This window comes from Dipodomys merriami, unplaced genomic scaffold (genome assembly GCF_024711535.1).
Source record: "Dipodomys merriami isolate MVZ:Mamm:240054 unplaced genomic scaffold, mDipMer1.0.p SCAF_39, whole genome shotgun sequence".
Classification (NCBI taxonomy): domain Eukaryota; kingdom Metazoa; phylum Chordata; class Mammalia; order Rodentia; family Heteromyidae; genus Dipodomys; species Dipodomys merriami.
Window position 1 is genome coordinate 1,438,262 of NW_027205492.1, and position 19,631 is coordinate 1,457,892.

Here is a 19,631-nt window from a genome sequence, read left to right on the forward strand (position 1 = left end):
CTTGAACTCTTCTATGCACACTTTCAACAGATCTTTCTTAAATATGGCTTTTACTTTCCTCCTTTTTCTGCTTGAAGTGGCTCCTTATCTTTAGTAGAGAACCCTGACCTTGAGTTAATTTTATCTATTAAACTTCATCTCTGGGTGCTTGGTATGATGGGGCATGTCTGTAATCTCTCAACACTCAAGAGGTGGAGGCAGGAGGATTACATGTTCTACTTAGTTTGGAGATGGCTTGAAGCCACATAACAAGACCCTGACTCCAGAAAATAAGGCTTGACTATGTAGCCTCCCTGTAGAATGTTTACATGTGCAAGGCTCTGCCTGGTTTGATCCCTAGTACTTAGAAAAAAAAAACTTAACCGGGCACCAGTGGCTCACATCTGAAATCCTACCTACTCAGGAGGTTGAGATCTGAGGATCGAGGTTCAAAGCCAGCCCCAACAGGAAAGACTGTGAGACTCTTCAATAAACGACCAGAAAACTGGAAGTGGCGCTGTGGCTCAAGTGGTAGAGAGCACTGGCCTTGAGCTAAACAGCTGAGGGACAGCGCTCAGGCCCAGAGTTCAAGCCCCACGACTGACCAAAAAAAAAAAAAAAAAAGAAAAAGAAAAAAACTTGACAATTGCTGCTTTTAAATTTTTTCTTTTATTATCTATAAGTAGTTATACACAAGAGGTGCCATTTAACAAAGCTTTTATTGGGGAGGGAAGGGGTTGGTCATGGGGCTTGAACTCTAGGCCTGGGTGCTCTCTCTCAGCTCTTCAGCTTAAGGCTAGTGCTCTACCACTTGAGCCACAGCGCCACTTCCAGCTTTTTCTGCATATGTGGTGCTGAGGAATCAAACCCAGGGCCTCATGCATGCAAGGCAAGCACTCTACCACTGAGCCACCTTCCTTGAATACAATGCATCTTGATCGATGTTACCCTCTTGAACATTATCACCCCCACCCTCTTGACTCACCCCTTCCCTTACTTTTCTTAATTCTTGATATATACAATGAATTCTTGGCTGTTTTCTCCCCCCCCCCCCCACATACCCTTTTCTTAAATCATCACAGACCTAGCTTGTCTATTTATTTTGAAGCATTTCACGTGTATAGACAAGCATATAAGAGAGCAGAATATGTGTTCCCATGTATCTACCACCCAATTTCAATAACGAACACCTTTGTCAAAGTTATTTTGTCCATCCCTTTGTTTTCTGACTCCTTCCCCCACATTTTAAATCATATTAATAATCTGCACCTAATTTACTTTAGGGGGTCACTTAACTTGCATATCTACTTATCAACTTGAAAATCATCTATGTAGTTTAACCAATTGGCATTTTTTTTTTTTTTTTGGTTGGTCGTGGGGCTTGAACTCTGGGCCTGGGTGCTGTCCTTCAGCTCAAGGCTAGTGCTCTACCACTTTGAGCCACAGCGCCACTTCCAATTTTCTGGTGGTTAATTGGAGGTAAGAGTCTCATGGACTTTGCTGCCTGGGCTGGCTTTGAACCATGATCCTCAGATCTCAGCATCCTGAGTAGCTAGGATTACAGGCATGAGCCACCTGCTCCAGGGAGTCAATTTCTTTAAGTGCACTTGGCACTCAAAAGACACCCACTTTTGTAGTCATACTTTTGCACCAACTCCAATCTGTTTCCTTGTTACTTCTCTTCAGAAATCCAAGTCTACCATGCGGAATTATATTAAATAAATTTATATAATGACAATAGCCATTCAAATATCTTTTAAGAAAGTGCTATATGTTATACTTTTTGGTATCTGTCACAGCCTGCATAGCACAATTTGGACATATGGTAGACATGTAGTAACTTCTTTTTAAATTAGGGATACTTGAGATTCAGATCATTGACTGAAGTCTTAACTATGTTGGTGAGAGTATTCAGGTACAGCCCTAAGTTTTTCACCATACATTTACTTCTACATTTTAGAGCAATTTCTTTAAAAGGGTTAGAGACCTGGCTTTAAAATCAGTTTTGAAGTTTTATGCACTTAAAAAAAGAGTTTTTGGCTGATTACCTGAAACCTACTTGGAACTACTTTCAATTTGTCTTTTACCCAGTTTCTTATCACCCTAAAATAACTACATTGATTGACTAATTTTAATGAATGAATTGGTACATGTTTTGTAGGTGTTTATGGATTTGTGTTATCTACAGACCATGTTTTTGTTGTTTTAAATATTATACTCCTGCCATACTCTTGGGCAATAACAATAAATCTTGATATTCTGAAGCTTCTTTGTTAAAACCTTGGACTACAAATACAGTCAAACTACACAATCTTTATTTCAGGTTGTAGTGACTTGCATATATAGTCATTATGACTTAGGACAGATATAATGGGCAAGTTCCCTAGTGAAGAGAAGTCACCAACTTTTTGTTGGTTAACTCACCATTTTCAATGGTGGATTTCAGACTGTTAGAAGTTGGATGACTCTATATGCTGCATAGAAAATTGTATTGGAGCCCTACTTCTGAGACTGTATGTTTTATTTTTCTCATTTCTGAGATGGGAAATTCTCATAGCCAGGGGGTCAATTGTACAAGTTTCTCTTTCCTGGCATAGAATAGTTGCTCAGTGGATTATGCCAAATAACTTCCTTTGTTGTGAGCTAGCAATGGGCTGATCATATACATAGTCTGCAGGTTCATAATGTATTAATATTAAACATATTACCTCAGAATTCAGTAGTTTAAGCTGAATGTAGTCTCTTATAGTCCCAACTATTCAGAAACCAAGATGGGAGAATCCCAAGTTTGAGGCTAGTCTAGGTAACTAGTAAGACTGTTTAAAATATTTTGTTATACAGTAGCTTAAAACAATAAACGTTTTCTCTCATAATTCCTGTGAGTCCAAATCCAGGAGAATTTATCTGAGTAGTTTGGCACAGGATATCTCATACAATTGTTGTCAGCATGTCAGCCAGGGCTGAAGTGATCTGAAGGCTTAGTTGAGGCCAGAGAATCCACTTCCAAGATGGGTTATCCATGTGGCTGTTGGCAGAAAGCTTCAGTTCCCCACCACCTGGGCTTTTCTATGAGACCATTGAGTATTCTAATAGTGTGACAGCTGGTTTCTCCTAGAGCAAAGAGAGAGCAAGAAGGGAGATCTCTTTTATAACCTGGTGTTGGATGTTGCATTTTGACATTTCTATCCCCACCCCCACCCCATTAAGGGCTAGGGTTGTACCTCAGTGGAAGAGCACTTGTCTAGTGTACTGAAAGGCTTTGAGTTGGACCCTCCAGTGTAGCTTAAACAAAAAAGAAACTCAGACAAAAAGGAGTGGATCACCAAAGAGAAAGGAACTAGGCTATACTTCTTGAAATCGAGTATAAAAAAATCCATTGTACACATTTTGAAACCACCCTTAGTATGTTGGGCAAGGTATATTAGACACAGTTAATATCAAGGATCTGACAATTTTGATATCTACAAAAGTTTGAGATCTGTACCTATTCTTGTATCAAAAGATACAGTATCTTTTATTTATTGGTTTATATTAGTTATTCAGGGGAGAAGGGATTTCATTGTGACATTCCACAGGATTCAATATCATTTTACTGTCATTTTTATTTGTCCTATGAACACAAAACTCTTATCTGGCTGTTTTTGTTTGTTTGTTTGTTTTGCCACAGGGCTTCTAGTTGGCCTGGGCATTGTCCCTGAGCTTTTTTGCTCAAAGCTAGTGCTCTATCACACCACAGCACTACTTCTGGTATTCTGGTTTTTTTTTTGGCGGGGGGGGGGGGGGGGGAATCCGGTCGTGGGGCCTGAACTCTGGGCCTGGGCACCATCCCTCAGCTCTTCAGCTCAAGGCTAGCGCTCTACCACTTGAGCCACAGCGCCACTTCCAGCTTTTTTTCTTTTTGCTTATGTGGTGCTGAGGAATCGAACCCAGGGCCTCAGGCATGCAAGGCAAGCGTTCTACCACTGAGCCACCTTCCCAGCCCTACTTCTGGTATTCTGATGGTTAAGTGGAGATGAGTCTCCCTTGTTGCTTGGGCCGGCTTTGAATTACAATGCTCAGATCTCAGCTTCCTGAGTAGTTAGGATTACAGATGTAAGCTACTCCCAGCCCCCTTTTTAAAACTTCTTTTTGGGAGGGAAATTGACAAACAATATCTAAAATTCACCCAGAAATCCAAAACACATAAAAGGCCAAAATAAAACAACAAACTTAAGGTATTATATAATACTTACTTAAGACCTTACAGGGAAGCTACAGTAATCAAGATAATGTGTATGTAGGATTAGAATAGAAGGCCCAGAAATAGATTATATGGTTACTTGATATTTAGTAAAGAGGCCAAGGTAATTCAGTGGAGAAAGAACCAACTTTTCAAATATGGAGCTAGAATAGCTAGAAACCTTTTTTATTTTATTTTTTGTCAGTCGTGGGGCTTGAACTCTGGGCCTGGACGCTGTCCCTCAGCTCTTAAGCTCAAGGCGAGTGCTCTACCGCTTGAGCCACAGCACCACTTCTAGTAGTTTATTGGGGATAAGAGTCTCACAAACTTTCCTGTCGGGGCTGGCTTTGAACTGAGATCCTCAGATCTCAGCCTCCTAAGTAGCTAGGATTACAGGTGTGAGCCACCAGCCCCCGGCTAGAAATCTTTATTACCAAAAAAATGAACACTTAACTGGGCACCGGTGGCTCATGCCTGTAATCCTAGCTACTCAGGAGGTTGAGATCTGAGGAACACTGTTCAAAGCCAGCTCAGGCGGGAACATCTGTGAGACTCTTATCTCTAGTTAACCACCAGAAAACTGGAAGTGGCTCTGTGGCTTAAGTGGTAGAGCTGAGGGACAGCGCCCAGGCCCAGAGTTCAAGACCCACACCTACAACCAAAAAAACCCCATTTATATTCTGTGAATGGAAATGTAAATTAGTGCAGCCAACCATTACAATCACTAGGGGTTCCTCAGAAATCTAAAACTACCATATCATCCATCTGCACTTAGTATGTATTTGCGGTAAATGTAAGTACTAATTAATTAATTTTGTTGGTAGTGGGGCCTGAACTCTGGGCCTGGGTGCTGTCCCTCAGCTCTTCAGCTCAAGGCTGGTGCTCTACCACTTGAGCCACAGCGCCACTTCTGGCACATAAATATGAGTACATATTTAAAGGACTCAGGTGCACAGCTATCTTTATTCTTACACTGTTAACAATAGCCAAGTCATGGAATTAATCCAGGTTCCTATCAATTAATGAATGGGTTGTTTTAAAAGCATATGTACATAATGGAGTATTCAACCATTAAGAATGTATTGACTGCAGGACAATGGATAGAACTGGAGATTTTTAATAAGAAAACAAAAATTGGAGAAAAATTTGAGCAGATATTTGACCAAAAAGGGGGTGTGAAAAAGCTCATGAAAATGTTTTTCATTAAGCATTTATCATCAACTACAGTGAGGTACCACCACATATCTACTATAGTAGCTAAAATTATAGGCCAGATTTTGATGGGAATTAGAATACCAATCATATATAACAATGTAGCTATTTAAAATACAGTTTGGCAGTTTCCTGTAAATACATATTTTTATATGACCCAGCAATCTCCCGTCTAAATGGGTGCCAAGAGTAATAAGTATATAGAAGGATGTGCATATAAATGTTCACTGCAGACTTATTCGTGATAACCAATACCTGGAAACAAATGTCCATCAAAAAGTGAAGGTATAATTTTCAGTATATTTGTTTAAGGGGCTACCACTCAGGACTAAAATGGAACCAGAAAGATGGTCAATGTTCAATGGTAAAATACTTCCTTAGAATTCCTCAGGCAACCCCATCTCCGTCTACTCAATAAAGAAACCAGCTAAATGATGAATATTAAAGATGTATGGAACAGCCAGGTGCTCCACAGGTCAGCCTAGCTACTCAGGAGGCTGAGATAGGAGCATCGCAGTTTGAAACCAGCCCAGGCAGGAAACTCCATGAGACCTATCTCCAATAAACTATTTTTAAAAAGGGAAAAAGGCACTGTGGCACTTTTCAAGTGGTAGTTTTGAGACCTATCTCCAATAAACTATTTTTTTTAATTTAATTTAATTTAATTTGTGAACATACTGTACAGAGGAGTTACAATTACATGGGCAGGATAATGCGTACATTTCTTACCAAGCATTGCAGCCTCCTCCTTTGTTTACCCTTCACATCCCTTCCCAGCCTCCCCCCCAATCCCAATCCTTGTCCCCCCCCCCCCCCCCCCCCCCCGCACCGAGGTTGTAAAGCTCGTTTTGGACATGACAACTTGTACTTCTCATTGTTGCAACAGGTCCACCTGTATCCTTAAACAACTGGTTTTTCCCCATCTCCTCCACAAGTTATACTGACATCAAATATAGTGAAAGCAGGGGTTATACTGTGGGGGAGGGACATACAAAGCAACAAAGAGATAATCTTATAAATGCGTTAGAAACACATGCATGAAAGAAAAAAACATTAAAATACACATCTAAGGGTTCATTTTCCTGACATCACATTATCTGACCTTTTCCGCTTGACTCATACATATACTAGATATTGCAAATAAGGGAAACCATGGGACCTATGTTTCTTTGGGCCTGGCTTACTTCACTTAATATAATTTTTTCCAAGTTTTTCCATTTCCTAACAAATGGGGCAATGTCATTCTTTCTGATGGAGGCATAGAATTCCATTGTGTATATATACCACATTTTCTTGATCCATTCATCTATTGAGGGGCATCTGGGTTGGTTCCATATCTTTTTTTTTTTTTTGGGTCCGGTCGTGGGGCTGGGCCTGGGCGCTGTCCCTCAGCTCTTTTAGCTCAAGGCTAGCGCTCTACCACTTGAGCCACAGTGCCACTTCCTGCTTTTTTCGTTTTGCTTATGTGGTGCTGGGGAATCGAACCCAGAGCCTCATGCATGCAAGGCAAGCGCTCTACCACTGAGCCACCTCCCCAGCTCCTGGTTCCATATCTTAGCTATGGTAAATAATGCTGCAATAAACATAGTTGTGCTGGTAGCTTTAGTGTGGTCTTGTTTGTAAACATTTGGGTAAATGCCCAAAAGTAGGATTGCTGGGTCATAGGGGAGTTCTATGTGAAGTCTTTTGAGGAACCTCCATACTGCTTTTCAAAGTGGTTGAACAAGTTTACATTCCCACCAACAATGAAGTAAGGTTCCTTTCTGTCCACATCCCCTCCAGCATCTGTTGTTGTTAGAGTTCTTGATTTTTGCCGTTCTAACTGGAGTGAGGTGATATCTCAATGTTGTTTTGATTTGCATTTCTTTTATGGCTAGGGATGTTGAACATTTCTTCATGTGTCTAAAAAATGATGGTTAGATGCCACGAAGTAGGTGGCAATGCCTTAACCGTATGCGTGTTGTCAGGCCCAAGGCCTTTTCCATCCTTGTCAAGGGGAGTGCTAACCTTCTCTCCTTTCATACAACACTCCAATAAACTATTTTTATCTGTCCTTTTTTTTTGTTTGTTTGTTTGTCAGTCGTGAGGCTTGAACTCTGAGCCTAGGCACTGTCCCTGAGCTTTTCAGCTCAAGGCAAGCAAGCACTCTACCACTTGAGCACAGCGCCACTTCCCAATAAACTATTTTTTAAAAGGGGGGAAAAAGGCACTGTGGCTCAAGTGGTAGTTTGCTTGCCTTGAGCAAAAGAGGCTCCGGAACAGTGCCCAGGCCCAGAGTTCAAGTCTCAGGGCTGGCAAAAAACAACAAAGAAAGCACCTGTAGAGCAAAATAAGTGAGAGGCAAAAAGAATAAATCCTATATCATTTTCTTTATTCTTGTGAACTTTAGAACCTAATCTCCATAAATTGAATCCATAATCCTATCAGATCTGTACTTTATACTGAGGAATAGAAGGTGGAGATTTATCAGAAGAAGGAGGATTTATGGGAAAGTTTTTAGACTGATGGATTTGTTGTAAATCTTGTTTGTGATGGACATCATGTCTGTGTATATGTTAAGACTTATACTGAGTCTTTAAGAAAGCAAAAAATAGCTAGAACGTGGTTCAAGCCATAGAGGACCTACTTAAACTCAAACCCTATAAGAAGGAAACAAACATTTATGCTTTTATATCACTTAGCTGTTTAGCTTAAGTAGTACTTGATTTAGGAAGAAGAACGCTAACTCTTTTTTTTCTCAAAGTTAAATCCTTTTTCCTCACCTCCACCCCTCCCCACTGGTCTTGGTTTTGGAGGAAGGGTAAGGGGTGCCCGTCTTCCCTCCAGTGGCATATGCCATTTCGGCTACTTTGCCATTTTAACCCTGTACTTCTTAATGGCTTGACTTGTTATGGTAAGCAGGTAGAAGACAGCTCATGTTTCCTCTTAACTAACTCATCTCTTATGATTCTAGATTCGCATAAACACAAAGATAAACATAAAGATCGAGAGCACCGACATAAAGAGCACAAGAAGGACAAGGAAAAGGACAGGGAGAAATCCAAGCATAGCAACAGGTAAGGGTTGTACCAACAAATCTCTCATTTGGTGTGGTTTAGTTTTGCTGACCTCCCTGGAATAGGTACTGACTTGGTCCAAGGTTAATAACATGGGTAGCTAAAGTAAACAAAGACTGTTTTTGATTCTGGAATTGCTAAGAGGATGCCTTGATAACTCAAACCTCATTGGGGATGCCATTGTTGAAATCAAGATGTATAAGCAAATAAAGTAAACCTTCCATGTATACTTAATTTAAAACAGTGTTTTTTTTTTTAAACTAAATCAAGTATGGACTCATTGTAGCATAGGATTGCATTAATAATGCTGAAAATTTGCCTTGATTAAGAAGTGCTTGGATTTAGATTTTTTCCCCCCGTACCTTAAAAAGGGTGGGCATTAAAACCTTTTAATTAGTCTTTCCGTCCTCTAAGGAGGGCCAGCAGCCTTTATCTCTCAAGGTGTAGACCTCAGTCCTCAGAATGTTTTATCTGGTTCATTTGTTTCCTCTTTATTGACTTCACTCAAGGTGAAAAACAAAGGAGCAGATATTGAAGATCATTCTTTTGGTTTTCTCTTTGTGTGAGTAAGACTCTGAAGTCATGTGTGCAAAAGTCACACAGAAAGGTGTAGTAGCTGAATAAAGAGAGATTGGGCTTCTGAGTCTCCACTACATTATTCCTTCCAGGGGATAAAAACAAACCAAAACAAACTCTCAATAAGAAAAAGTGAATTGTGTGGCCAAACTATCTTTCCAGGTGTAAGTACTGCTCCCTTGTTTGTGTTGGAGGCATCTTAGGTTTTTAAAAATCAAATAAATGCTGGAGGCATATCTCTTGAGTCAAACCCCAGCATAGAAACAGATTTTAAAAAGCTGGGTGTGGAGGCTCGTGCCTTTTATCCCAACTACTTGGGTGGTAGAGATCAGGAAGATGTGGTTTGAGGCTAGCCTGAGCAAAAAAATTAGGGAGGCCCCCATCCTATCTCTACCAATAAGGTGAGTCTCCTGTAATCCCAGCTATGGAGGGAGGAGGCATAAGTGGGTAGATCAGGTCTGAAGTTGGCCCTGGCAAAACCTTAGATTCTATCTGGAAAAAAAAAAAAAAAGCTGGGCGCCACTGGCTCTCGCTACTAGCTACTCAGGAGGCTGAGATCTGAAGATTGCAGTTCAAAGCAGCCTGGGCAGAAAAGTCCATGAGACTCTTATCTCCAATAAACCACCAGGAAAACTGGCTCAAATGGTAGAGGGCTTGCCTTGAGCCGAAGAGCTCAGGGACAGTGCCCAAGCCCAGAGTTCAAGCCCCATGACTAACAAATAAATAAAGCAAAGAGGGCTGGTATATGAGTCTCAAATGGTAGAGCACCTAGTCTTACCTGCCTGCCTAGCAAGTGTGAGGTTCAGAGCTCAAATTCTTCTTCCTTCTGTGTATAAAAAAGCAATGGAAATAATTTGTCAGTCATATAGACATGGATCATTTATACAGTGAGTGTGAGAAAAATCTCAGTCAGGACACTTCTGCTTTACCTTCATAAGTTTCAGATCCTGAATTGAAAAAATGTAGAATTTTTGGATCATGCACTTCAACTAGGCATCCAGTTTTTTTTCTAAAGCAAATGTAAAGCAATATATTCTAAAGTAATGTAAAGGATGTTTACGAAATGAGAAAACTTGAAACTGCTGCAGGTCGTGTGGGAGTGAGATACTTGAAAGCAAGCATATTGAAATAGAAGTTGAAAGGCCAAATTCTGTCATTTACAACCTATTTCTTTGGGTCTCATTTTCTTTTTTGATTAACTGTTGATAACAATACCTGCCTTGGCAAGCTTTCAGATTTGTTTAGGTACATGATAGCTCATCAGAAACGGTAGCAGACCAGATAATTAAGATAATGATGGTGCTAATAATGATGATTACCACAAAACCTAATAGAACATTAAGTAGATAAATTGGACCTGTCAGTTTGGGTAGTTGAATCCAGTTTAATAGTTAATTATCCACTTTGGAACATTGATGTTTTCAGTTATTTCTAGTCTTTTTTGTAATGATTTACAGTCTTTTTTTTTGTTGTTGTTAAGATATAACATTTGAGCTAACCATTAAAAGTAGTTAAGAATTTGGCTGGGTGCTGCTTGGTTTATACCTGTAATTTGGCTACTTGAGAGGCTGATTGATAGGATCATAATTTGAGACCAGCTGGGGCAGAAAAGTTTATAAGACCTCTTCTCAGTGGAAAGCTGGACATAGTACCTTGAGCCTATGATCCCAGCTTTGATGGGAGGTCTAACATGGGTAGACTGTACCCAGGCTTATGACTAGGTAAGAAGTAAGAGCTTATCTTAAAATTACCCAGTAGAAAACAGGGCTTAAGGTGTGGCTCAGCAGTAAGAGGAATTTGTAAGGCTCTCAATTCAAACTCTTAATTCTACCCCCCCCCCCAAAAAAATACAAGTGAAGTGGTTATAATCTTGACAAGAGAAGATAATGACTATGAATAGGAGCACTACTGCTGGGGCATGGTGATACAAGTCTGTAATCCCATCACTTGGGAGGCCAAGACAGAAAGAAGATTAATAGTTGAAGGCTAGCTTGGGCTATATAGTGACCCTCTCCCAGAAACAGAACAAAAAAAGAAGGGCACACAGCTAGGAGCATAGCACAAGTGGGAGAACACTTGTCTAGCATATGCAAGGTTCTAGGTTCAATCCCTAGGTTTGCTTTAGGAGGAATCCAGCTAGATGGATGCCTGAATTACATAAAGCTGGTAGTGTGAAACATGAAGCCCCAAACAATGGATGGAGAGATACTAAAAGATGTTTAAAGAAGTTGAGATTTAGCCAGGGACCAGTGGCTCATCCCTATAATTCTAGCTACCTAGTAGGCTAAGATCTGAGGATCACAGTTCTAAGCCAGCCCGGGCCAGAAAGTCCATGAGTCTCTCCAATAAATTACTAAAAAAAAAAAAGCTGGAAGTGGTGCCATGGCTCAAGTGGTAGAGCACTTGCCTTGAGCAAAAGAAGCTCAGGGACAATGCCCAGGCCTAGAGTTCGAGCCTCAGATTGGCAAAAAAGGAGGAGAAAGAGGAGTGGGGAGGGAGAAGGGGGGGGGGGGGGAGGAGGTGAGGTTTGAATCTGAAGAGGGAAAGAGGCCATTGGAAATGGTTGAGAAAATCAATCACTTTTATATGGTACACAAATAGAATTCTTAGATAATTGGGTGGCTCTTTACCCTGTTAATAAAGACGAGGAACATAGAGCAGGTATGGGGTTGCTTTATGTGAATTTTTTTGTTTTGTTTTGTTTTGTTTTGGGTCCGGTTGTGGGGCCTGAACTCTGGGCCTGGGCGCTGTCCCTCAGCTCTTCAGCTCCAGGCTAGCACTCTACCACTTGAGCCACAGCGCCACTTCCGGCTTTTTTTCCCCTGCTTAAGTGCTGCTGAGGAATCGAACCAAGGGCCTCAGGCATGCAAGGCAAGCGCTCTACCATTGAGCCACCTTCCCAGCCCCTGTGAATTGTTTTCTCTGATACAACCGTTTATCCTCTCCAGCTTGAAAATAAGGATTAAATAATTTTTCAGATTCCAGTCTACTTGAAGTTCCAATAATTCTATATAGTGTTTCTTTTTATTCATAGTTTCCTCCTTTATCTGAAGCACAAAGTATATTAAATGGAAACTTCTAGAAATAAAAAAATAATGGGGTTTAAATTGTATGCCATTCTGAATCTCACAATGAAGTCTAGTGCCAGGACTTGGATCTAAGTCCTGGATCCATCCCATGTCATTTGTGTACACTGCCACCTGGTAGTCACTTAGTGGTGGCCACAGTCTTCCTCAGACCTCCGGTGACCATATCCCATGCATGCACTCATATAACCCTTACTTACTTGGTAATATCCTGAAATTTTTTTTTTGGTCAGTTGTGGTGCCTGAACTCTGAGCCTGGGCACTGTCCCTCTCAGCTCTTCAGCTGTAGACTAGTGCTCTACCACTTGAGCCTCAGCCCCACTTCCAGCTTTTTCTGCTTATGTGGTGCTGAGGAATCGAACCGAAGGCCTCCTGCATGCAAGGCAAGCACTCTACCACTGAGCCACCTTCCCAGCCCCCTGAAATCTTGAGAGTAGTGATGCTGGCCGTCAGGATATGCCAGAGGCACCATAAAGGTCTTGTAAAGAAAGGAAAAAATTTGGATGCTGGGATCTATAGTAAATTATTGTTAATCTCTTACCATATCTGATTTATAAATTAAACTTTGTCATAGATACCTTTTTTTGCTTTTGAGGCTTGAGCCTCAGGGCCTGGGCTCTGCCCCTGAGCTTCTTTTGCTCAAGGCTAAGCACTCTACCACTTGAGCCACAACACCACTTCCAGCTTTTTTCTGTTTATGTGGTACGGAGGAATCAAACCCAGGGCTTCATGCATGCATGTTAGGCAAGTACTCTACCTACCACTAAGCCACATTCCCAACCCTGTCATAGGTATTCTTATATATTAGATAGGAGAAAACATGGTCTATATAGGGTTCAGTACCGTCTCACATATCTACCAAGCTCCTGGAACATATCTAGGAGGGGACTACTTTAATTAAAACAGTCCTTGTAATTTTGTATAGTGACCGATAATGATGGAGGATGTTAAGAAACATTCATTTGGAAGGTTTTGGAAACTGGCTGTGGTACTTTGTCCAGAGACAACTTTGAAGGTACCTGGGATTTTTTTTCTTTTTTTAAAAAAATACTAAACTTTAGCCGGGTGCTGGTGGCTCACGCCTGTAATCCTAGCTACTCAGGAGGCTGAGATCTGAGGATCGCGGTTCAAAACCAGCCCGGGCAGGTTATCTCCAATAAACCACCAGAAAACCGGAAGTGGTGCTGTAGCTCAAGTGGTAGAGCGCTCGCCTTGAGCTGAAGAGCTGAGGGACAGCGCCCAGGCCCAGAGTTCAAGCCCCACGACCGAAAAAAAAAAAAAATACTAAACTTTATTCTGTTTCCTTGAAAGAGCCATTAATTTCCTTCCTAATGCAACTTTTGGAGTTCACTCAGCTATCTCCCAGGGATACCCTGTGATCCACTTGGCTTGACCTGAAAGGGTGTGCTGCCTTTGAGGAGTGGCAGTAGTTAAATCTTACTCTCAAAAGATAAAGAGGCTTTTGTTTCCCCTAATAATGCTTCAGTTTTACCTTGTTTGGGAAGTAATAGAACAGTCAAATACATGACTTAGGACTGCCTGAGTTTAAATCTTCATTTTTGGTTGGAAAGTATAGCCCAAGTAGTATAGCAGCTAGCTAGCAAAGTACAACCCCCGCCCCCCTTCCTTCCAAAAAAGAAAATATGGTGTCCCCTAAACATCATTCTTGGTTCCTAGAATATCAGATTTTTTCCTAAAGAATTACTTTTTTTTTTAATGCAGAAGAGAAATACTTTTCCTTCCTGTTTTTTTGCTTTTGTTTTTTAATATTGCTAAGCTCTATTTACTCTTTCTCCCACATTTCTCCTGCTTAAATTTAAGCCTTAGACAAATGCCTATCATCCTGCTGTCTGCTTGTCCAAGAGAGTCACTCCTTAGAGACAGACCAGCAGTCTCTCCATTGTCACTTTAAAATAGTGGAATACTTTTTCCTATTATTATTGTTAGTAGAATTTAGTTATTTAATGCATATGATGGATATGAACATTCTAGAGTGGTAACTTTGAATCTTCATTTGTTCTCTTTAGCACTGACTTACTTATCCAGTCTCTGTTGTGGAATATTATTCCTAAACAGACAGGATCCCTGAGCCAAGGGATCAGCACTCTGTGCTTAGCTAGTCATTAGATGTTTTGGGTTTCCCTCCCTCCCTCCCTCCCTCCCTCCCTCCCTCCCTCCCTCCCTTCCTTCCTTCCTTCCTTCCTTCCCCCACCCTACTCTCCTCCTTCCTCTTCTCCTTCCCTCCTCCTGTGGTTGATGTTAAATCTTTCTTCTGCTGCTTTCTATTTAGTCCCATGTAAGTTTGTTCAGTATATAGTCAACTTTTCTGTAGCCTTCAATTTTATTTGGAATTGGTTTTGGGACTTGGCTATATTGTACCTATTGTGTACGGGAAAAGTAGGATCTATATTGATTTATAAAGAAAAGATTGATATCACTTAAAACAGGCAATTAGCATGTGAACTTCTTCAACATTAGTCAGATTTTACTATTTTATGACCAGCAGACTGGTGTAGCTCTTCAAGTCACCATGAAAGACAATCTAGTCTCAAGCCTTTTGGAAAAAGATATCCATTTTTTGTTGTTCTTTGTTTTGTTTTTTAAAACTATTGTAGTATATGATTATAATCAAACCCAGCACTAGGGAGGCAGAGGTAGGAGGATTATGAATTCCAGACCAGCCTGGATTATACATAGCAGGTCCTGCCACCAAAAGATAAAAGGAAGTGGAGAAGGGAAGGAAGAAAGAAGTGTCAGCTTGATACTTTGTTGGCTTCACTTCCTACCACTTTCCAAATCCTACTTTTGACTTTGTGGCTAAGCCTTAGATGCACTTGTGTTTCATAGGATTTGGTTCCTCAGTGCTTTTGCTACTTATTTCAGATAGGTTCTTAGGAAAGAATAGTGCGGGGGTGGGGGGGTGAGTAGACACGTTTTGCCAGCATTCCTGTGACTGTGGATAGATAACCCACTGGTCATCTGGTAGATGGCCAGTTGAGCCCCTCAATATTTGGTCACTGTTCTGGAGGTAGGTAGGGACAGGACAGCATCTGAGAAGTAGAGGTAGAACTGAGTTCCAAGGCCTAGTAGAGCTAATTAATCACAAATTTCCAAAGCATTTTCCCAGTGGAGATGCCTTGTAACACAAGCTGTCCTTACCTAGATCATCTGAACTCAGCTAGTATGAATATTAAATTTGGGACTAGAAGAGATTAAGTTCCTTTGGAAATTCAGGTTGATTGTAGGTCTTTGTGATTATGACCAACAAAAGAAAGTCACTACTCTAGCAGATGTTAATACTCTAGAGGTATTCTTGAACCATGGATTTCCCTCTGGTTTATCAGACGAAGAATCAACTGACTTTTTGAGTTAGCTTGGCTGGTTTTCAGGACTGGCTTAGAAACTGTCTTTATTGCCTTGTAACTCATAGATTCCCTTTACTTGGCCACAATGAATAGTAATGCTGAAAACCAGAGGAATGTGTACATCTCAGAGGTGCCCATGTTCTGTTGCCAGTTTTCCAGTGACTCAGATTAATATTCTAAGAATTGCTTTCTAAAATGAAAGAGAATCAAGGCCTGATGTGATGGCCCATATCCTATACTTGGGATATTGTGGTAAGAAGATCACAAATGCTAAGCCAGTCTAGGCAGAATTAGTGAGACTTTATCTCAAAAGCAGTAATACAAATAAAAGGGCTGGGAACATGTCTCAACTGATAGAGCCTTTGCCTAGAGGCCCTGGGTTCTTTCTTAGTACTATATTCCACCTCCCCACCCCCATACACACAAAAGAAGAGAAAGGGGACAGAGGCAGGAGAGGGAATGTAAAAAAAGACGGAAGATCCTAGAGATAGATGTTTCTGAACTTAGTTATCTGAGTCAATTATTTATATTAAATATTTAAGACCTCTATAGGATTTGGTTTTGTGGGTTTTTTTTTTTTTTGTCCTGTCTTTTGCTTTGGTACTGGGGTTTGAACTCAGTCTTGTGCTTACTAGGTAAGCACTCTACCACTTAAACCATATGAAAATAGCATTAGGAATCTCAGTGAAAGCTGTTGATTAATTGAGGGGTGGGAAAAGAGAAAGCAATAGAAAGTTATTCTGAACAAAATGTAATGTATCCATGTCTGAAATATCATGGTGAAACCTCTTGGCACACTAAAACGTCCCAAAACAACAACAAAAATGAATGACAGGAAAGTAAAATAGACTCTGTAGGAGAGAGGAAGGTCTAGCCAAGAGATAAATGAGAATGGATATGAGAATAAAAACAGAATAGTGAAATCCGTCCAAATTGTTTTAAGGGGGAGTTAGGGTAAAGTAGAATAATAGAGTGGAGATAGTTTGTTGGATACATTGTATACATGTGTGGAAATGTGGGAAGGAAGCCCTCCTTATATAATTAATGAAACAACTATAGTGCTTTTATGATGACTAGTGAGCCCAAACATTGTTGGTATTATCAAAACACGGTGTATTTAGGATTGTATGTGTGTAAATACCTCAAGAATTAGTTCAGTTCTCAGAATTCTGGAGAAGTTCATAAAACTGTTAAGAATGGTGATTCAATGGGATTTATTTTTTTTAAACTAAGTATAGGAAATTTTTTTAAATAAAAAGTTCTACTTTAGCAAAACACTTGTTATAAGAACACATTCAGCTGGGTGCTAGTGGCTCATACCTGTAATCCTAGTTACTCTGTAGGCCTGAGATCTGAGAATCAAGGTCCAAAGCCAGCCCAGGCAAATAACCACCAGAAAAGTCAGAAGTGGAGCTGTGGCTCATATGGTAGTCTTGAGCAAAAGACTCTGAGGTATAGTGCCCAGCTCCTGAGTTCAAGCCCCCAGAACCAACATGCATGCTGCGCGTGTGCACATGTGCACGTGCACATACACACAAAACAAATTGAGTAGAATGCTTTACTGGTGCCATGAACAGTCTAGAAGAACCTTGGTTACCTCATGCCACCAGCACGCTGCCCGCCCAACCAAGAGGTAGAGAAGTTTGCTCTTGTAGATACTTATACCAATGTATGTCATCCACTACTAAGAGCAATAGAGGGAGGAGTGTGTGTACACAGGTAAGGGGACTAGTCTCCCTGCCTTCTAACTGCACATCATCATTTATTTGTCCTGTTTTGATCCTCTGGATAGACAAGTTTTTGTTTTTGTTTTTGTTTTTGTTTTTTCTGTTCTTAGGGCTAGGACACTGACTCTGAGCTGCTGCTTTTTTTTTTTTTTTCTTTTGTTGGTTGTGGGGCTTGAACTCTGGGCCTGAGTACTGTCCCTCAGCTCTTCAGCTCAAGACTAGCACTCTACCACTTGAGCTACAGTGCCACTTCGGTTTTTTGGTGGTTTATTGGAGATAAGAGTTTCACGGACTTTCCTGCCCAGGCTGGCTTTGAACCACGATCCTCAAATCTCAGGCTCCTAAATAGCTAGTATTACAGTATTACAGGTATGAGCCACCAAATACCCAGCTACTTGCATGTTTTTTTAAAGTTGCAATTGTTCTATATACTTTTTTCATTTTTGCCACAAATATTTTCCATGTATTTGAGGTACTCAAATTATAGCACAATAGTTACATAATTTGATTAAAAACACAGTTTCCCTTTATTAATCATTTAGGTTATATCCAATTCCTTAGAGTTTTATTTATGTGTTTATTTTCCCTTTTGGTTATTATAGTAAGTACCAGAACAAACATCTTTATATGTAATGTTGTTTCCCTAAGAGAAATTTTCAAACAATAAAACTTAGCATGAAAGGGTATATTTAATGGCTCTTGCCTTACATATTTTTTTTCCTAAGGGAGCAATGCTTTCTTTATACTGCTACTGGTATGACCAGATAACCTCCTTAAAAGCAAAACTTTCAACCTTTAATATAGAATTTGTCCTTGTTTCAGATGGATCTTTTCTTCTTCAAGCCCCTTCTAGAAGTGATTGACATTTCCCTCTTAAGGAGATTTGCTCTTTTTAAAGTTTGAAGGAAACATCAACTGTTGGATTGCTTACTTCACAAGGCCTGGCTTGTGTATATGTATCTCAAGATAGAGTCCCAAGTACATTTTTGTTGCGTTTTTAAGTCCCTTATATCAAATATGAATAACAAAAATGAAGCTTTCATTATGTTTTGTTTTGTTTTGTTTCCTGGTCTGGGTCTGGGAGCTGTCCCTCAGCTCTTCAGCTCAAGGCTAGCACTCTACCACTTGAGCATCAGTCCCACTTCTGGCTTTTTCTGCTTATGTGGTGCTGAGGAATCGAACCCAGGGCCTCATGCATGCAAGGCAAGCACTCTACCACTGAGCCACCTTCTCAGACCTCATTATGTTTTTTGTAGGTAGAATGTTGTAAAAATAATATGAAGCTTGATATATTCTTTTTTCCTTTTTTCTTATGATAGTACCAGAGTTTGAACTTAAGGGCTTTGTACTTAGTTGGTTTGCTTGCTTAACTTTTATTTACCACTTGAGCCATGACCTCAGCCAGAGTTTTTGTTGGTTATTTTGGAAATGAAGTCTTAGAACTTGTTGCCCTACCTGGTTTCAAATTAATTACAAGCACATAACACTGATGCCTGGCTTGCTATATATATACAGTATCCTAATGTGCTTAAAATGACTATTTTCTTTGGTTCCTTTGTCTCTTAATAAAAATAAAAATATTCAACAAGGTAAAGAGAATATGAGGTGGAAGGGAACAAGGAGGAGAGAAGGGAAGAAGTCTGACCCTTTACTTGAATCTTTTTAACAGAATTTTTTCTTTTTAAACACTTATTAAGGTATATGATAGAAACAGTTTTCACTGTGACATCTGTGTTCATGCACATAAGGCACTTTAATTATATTCATCCCTTAGATTACTCTTTATTTCCCCCCTCATTTTTTTTAGTTTTCAGTGGTTTTTTTACTGCATTTTCATACATATCTATAGTATATTTTGATCATATGTACCTACAAAAACTGTCCTTAAGTTTCCATAGTTAATGTTACCTTATGTATGTATGTCTAGGAGCTGAACTTGTGATCTTTAGGTTGACCAAATTTTGTGTCTTGTTTTCACAGTGAACATAAAGATTCTGAAAAGAAACACAAGGAGAAGGAGAAAACCAAACACAAAGATGGAAGTTCAGAAAAGCATAAAGACAAACACAAAGATAGAGACAAGGAAAAGCGAAAGGAGGAAAAGGTATAGAGTTTTCCAGTAGAGGAAAAAGGGATGTGACGTGTACTTTCATTTTTGCTTACTTTGTAAAGTGGGTGGTAGAATTACCTATGTTTCATAGGTAGAACTCTTGGCCTTAGAATGCATAAAGAGCCGGTTACCACAGGTTTTCTCACAGTACATATCTATCCAATGTTACTGTATTTATTTACTCTGTGTTACCAGTAGGTAAGTGGAGAATATAGGGAAAAATAAACTCTGGTTTTGGAAGATGATCTAAAGCTTTGTTAATTTTCACTTTTTGAAAAAGCAATGTTGGTAACAGCTAAAT

General features: G+C 40.0%; 1 protein-coding gene and 1 non-coding gene across 2 annotated transcripts in view; one reads left to right on the forward strand and one right to left on the reverse strand.

The window, feature by feature from the left end:
• The window catches only part of Top1 (DNA topoisomerase I), an 89,784-nt gene that overhangs the window by 26,859 nt on the left and 43,294 nt on the right, over window positions 1–19,631 (forward strand). The window contains exons 3-4 of the mRNA XM_069989753.1: window positions 8,364–8,466; window positions 19,201–19,324. Of these exons, the coding sequence (XP_069845854.1) occupies window positions 8,364–8,466; window positions 19,201–19,324 (227 nt within the window). The remainder of the gene's footprint in view (window positions 1–8,363; window positions 8,467–19,200; window positions 19,325–19,631) is intronic.
• LOC138805368 (U6atac minor spliceosomal RNA) lies at window positions 7,315–7,439 on the reverse strand. Its single transcript, XR_011365514.1, has one exon. It is a non-coding gene; the product is annotated as a U6atac minor spliceosomal RNA (small nuclear RNA).